The sequence below is a fragment of the Halyomorpha halys genome, unplaced genomic scaffold (genome assembly GCF_000696795.3).
Source record: "Halyomorpha halys isolate HHAL.00 unplaced genomic scaffold, Hhal_1.1 Scaffold1028.1, whole genome shotgun sequence".
Classification (NCBI taxonomy): domain Eukaryota; kingdom Metazoa; phylum Arthropoda; class Insecta; order Hemiptera; family Pentatomidae; genus Halyomorpha; species Halyomorpha halys.
The window spans coordinates 15820-20122 of record NW_027115143.1 but is presented as its reverse complement, the minus strand read 5'-3'; the positions used below and the strand labels follow the sequence as shown (position 1 = coordinate 20122).

Sequence of the window (4303 nt, the reverse complement as noted above, 5' to 3'; positions counted from 1 at the left end):
ACTTAATAAAAAACATGGTACGGGAACATCGGTGGTAACATTTTTTTGTTCAAGGTTCGAAGCAACTAAATATTTTGAGGATTGGCCGTTTGAACCCTAAACTAAGAAATAATACCAATACTTTTACAAGAAATTTTTGTTTAAAACTGAAAAAAAAAACATTAGGTCGCAGTTAATTGATATCAATGGAATGCACGATAGAGAAACAAAGGAAAGCTCATAGTTTTGTTTAAATAATTTTCAACCACATTTTTAAATTTAAAAAAAATTTCTCGTTTATAACCAGAAAGAATGATCTAGTATAAAAAGAGTTGCCAAATATTATTTTAAAAATTTAAAACAATAATTCAGTAAAGAAATATCTTTCTACAATATCTATAGATATGAACCTATGCAAAAATTTTGAAAAATACAATTTTGTATGCTGGTTCATCCATTTTTCATTTTATTTTTTAATTAAGAATATTGTATTGTTGCTTATGCCTCATAACAATACATTATATGTAGTAAGGTAGCAAATTTTTATAAAATTTATACAATTGAAACTTTTTTTTTAAATACTGTTCATTTGAACCAAAATAATAATTAAAAAAATATTTTTTTCTTTATTCCCTGGTTGTGAAGAAGAGGTTTATGGTTACTCGATTGAATGATATACTGTTATTCGGTATAGTATGACTAAATCACTTGCCAGAGACGGCAGAAACTTTTGAGAAAACATGAAGTTTTGGTAGGTCTGTGTTCTCAAAATTCAAAATTAAATATATAGGAAATTTTACTATTATTTTTTTACAGTCTTATTGAGAAACTGGATAGAAAGATCTTTATCTATTAAATGACACCATCCATTAATTCACATTTCAGTTACTAATTTTTTTTTTTCTTTTACAGGAATATTTGAGAGCTCACAATTCGACAAAAGTTATCTTCAAGTACAATAGTTGAACCTTTGGTTCCACAAGAGATGACCAACCGGCCAAAACAGGCCGGCGGAACTACTGCTAGTACGGCCTCCAAACATGAGGTGTCTTCTTGGCCACTGGAGACTTGGTCGGTGAGGCCGGAGGCTCCGCAGCAGGCCGAAGAATCGGAGGACAGAGATGCGGGTAGAGCCAGTGCGATGGTGGGAGGAGAGCAGGGGCGTGCAAGAGGAGGCTGAAGAAGGCGGGATGGGGCGGCATCGGAGGCGGCGAAGGAGTCGAGTCTCCGGAGGAACCGGTCGTGAGGGCCGCCTCGGAGGTCTTCTCTCCAGCCACTGAGACCGACAGCGGGCCCAGGGCTTCTGCGGTGCGGCAGCCTTCTGCAACAGCGAGGTTAGAAAGTTAAGTAACAAGTTGTAAGTAACAAGATAAATAAAAACTTAACATTTACAATAAAATAATAAATAAATTATAGTGATATGTTTATTGTTGAATGTAGATTCAATACGAGGAAAATATATTCTGAGAGTGCAGTCAATGGAGTAGTAATGAATACAAATAAGTGGAACTTATTTAATTTAATTTTTGCCGATGTTTCGAGCTTAATTTCAAGTCTTCACCTTGGCGTCGCCGTTGTAATGGAAGTTGAGGTGTCAACTTACCAGTTTGATTCCAGCATGAGCTGGTTGACTTTTATTTTGTAGTGGTCCCACGGAATAAATAAATTTTAAAAAGGTCTTTATCAGGGCTAAAAGTAAAACAAGATAAAAACCGTAAGACAGTGTGAGAAAAAAATATTACAGCAGAAAATAACGATTAATACTAAAGACAATAATAATGTAATATATAATATTTATAATATATAAGATTGGATAAATAAGCATTTAGAAAAAGAAGTAAAAAAAAAAATTATTAAAAATCGAATAGCTCTATGTCTTTTTCTTTTATTTTATAATATTTTCAATGTTTATCATATTTTTGTAAGAATTTTCAAATATTACATATTACCTTCATACAGAATTATTTGTAATCTCCTATATTACTTGTTTTCTTTTTTTTTTAATATAATAATACGGGTGCTATCTCGTTTTTATTTTAGCTCTGATAAAGGCCTGGAATTTATGCCAAAACGTAGACACTAATAAAATTATTTTGATTTATTTCAATTCATTACTACTCAACTGACCTCACCTACGAGACCCATCTTCGATCATCTAATGGATCTCATAAATAAATTATAAAATCAGAATAAAAACAAAAATTGTTTAACTTGAGCTTTGGAATTTTTCATTACAATGCATTTATATTTGCATCTAAAATTCAATTTATTTTTTATTCAGACTTTATTGCGGTCATTCCGACAAAAAACCTTTCATTAACGAAAAAATAAAATCAGAAGATTCAAACTAAATTTTCTGAATATTTTGTGTCCAGGGAGCCAAGAGAAGAAAAACAAAATTTTCAAACAATGTTAAACATGGAGATTATGGGGTACTGTGTGGGAGTGAAACGGATAATACATAAAAAACGGGTCAGTTGTTGGGATTGACATCTTGCATTTTATAGATGATATGAAATATATATGAATCTTCATATATTCTTTCAATATTGAAACTTTCAGATAAAATGTAAGAACATTAAAAATAATATTTGTTATATCCGAAAAATGATCCGAGATATACAGCATATTTGGTGAAATAGTGGCTTATTTTCCTACTATCCCTAAGTCCTAAAAATACCTTAATAATTTAGGGAATAAAATAAAATGAAATATTTTTGTTTAGGTGTATCAATTTGACTTGGAGCCATTATATAGTATATTTTCAGAAGGCAAAAGAAATCAGGTAAACAAAAACACGTGAAATGCGGGCTTGGTGGCTTTCTCATTTTGTAAGTGTTTCCTCATCTTATTTTTTTGTTATAAATATATTTTATTTTATTTATAAAATTAAAATTCCACTACAAAGAATATTTTTTAAAAATTATTTTATTACTCTTATACATTAAAACTAATAATTATATAATATTAATTCTAAAATATTTTAGATATTAGGTATACTTACCCTGAGAAGGGGATTGTGGCGCGGCAGACAAGGCCAGTAGATGGGGGTGGTGCGGGGGTGGCGGTAGGTAGGGTGGGTAACCACCTCTCCATCCTCCCTCCAACCCTGTAACAGTCAATGGGTCACCGTGTCAGTAAGTCTGCTCATATAGAGTACTATAGTACTACATGTAAAGTATTTAGAGTACTTATAGTAATAATAGGAAACAAAATATACTAATATGATTTTATAAAATTACATTCCTATATTTTCTTCAGTACTTAACATCTGAATATATAATAAGAATTATCCAAAGATTCGGAACAAAAAAAAAGGCAGTTATTGAACCCAATTTTTTATTTCTTTAATAAAAACTATATAGGTATAATTAATTACTAGTCAAAATTTACGACTCCTCCTACCATAGTCGGATGGAATATAAATTAGAATAATTTTTCATTCAGAGGTTTATATGTTTTTTAACTATCTTAAATAATAAAATACTTAATAGAACATAATTTAAATTATAGTAAATTTGCTAAAATATGAGCTCTAACAGAACTTTTTCTGTTCAAGATATAGTTTTTCAAAGCAACATTTTTTTCATACAGTGAAAAGTTAATATTTTGTGAATTTATTTTGGCAAATTAAGCCTAATATAATATAATTTAAATAAAAGTAAATTTTCTAAAATAAGGACCCTAAAAGTGCTATTTACGTTCAATAGTTCCCGAGATATACTTTTTTAAAAAGCAACATTTCATATAAAATGTACTAAAAAATCAGTAGTTAGAGAATATATTTTGGGAAAATATATTTTAGGAACCATCAGACGTATAAATGTCTGTCAAAACTCAAATTAAAGTTAGTTGAATGTACTATAAACTATTTTATGACGTTTATCTTCCTAGAAGTAGTATTTGTTGTCGTTGATTGTTGCTTAAATGCTTAAAACCCTCTGGTCATCAATGCCTATGGCATGATAAAAGTAAAACAAAAAATAAAATAAATAAAAAATATAAAAATAAAAATAATTAAAAAAAATAAAATAAAATAAGTAAAAAACATAAAAGAATAAAAATCGAAGAGGAGTTATAATTTATAAAGAAGGCGATGTGCTTTTAAAAATTCAAACACTCGTGTAATTTTAGCTTCCTCATCTGCGAGGGTTTCGGATAAATTTGGGGTCAGTCCTATCCTGTTTATTGTTGACAAATAGTGAGTACACTCAGAAGTAGTATTTTTTACAGATACTTGACAAAATAAATTTACAAAATGTTGATTTTTATTTGTTAGAAAAACAAAATGTTTGGTTTATGAAAAACTATAGGAACCATTAGA

At 29.6% G+C, this 4303-nt stretch overlaps 1 protein-coding gene across 1 annotated transcript; it reads right to left on the bottom strand.

Moving 5' to 3' along the window:
• Window positions 1–808: 808 nt before the first annotated feature.
• LOC106687924 (uncharacterized) lies at window positions 809–3088 on the bottom strand (the record flags this gene model as incomplete). The annotated part of the gene is given in 2 exon segments (XM_014432094.2): window positions 809–1300; window positions 2984–3088. Coding segments are annotated over 2 exon segments (404 nt in total), but the record flags the coding sequence as incomplete, so codon positions are not given.
• Window positions 3089–4303: the final 1215 nt, after the last annotated feature.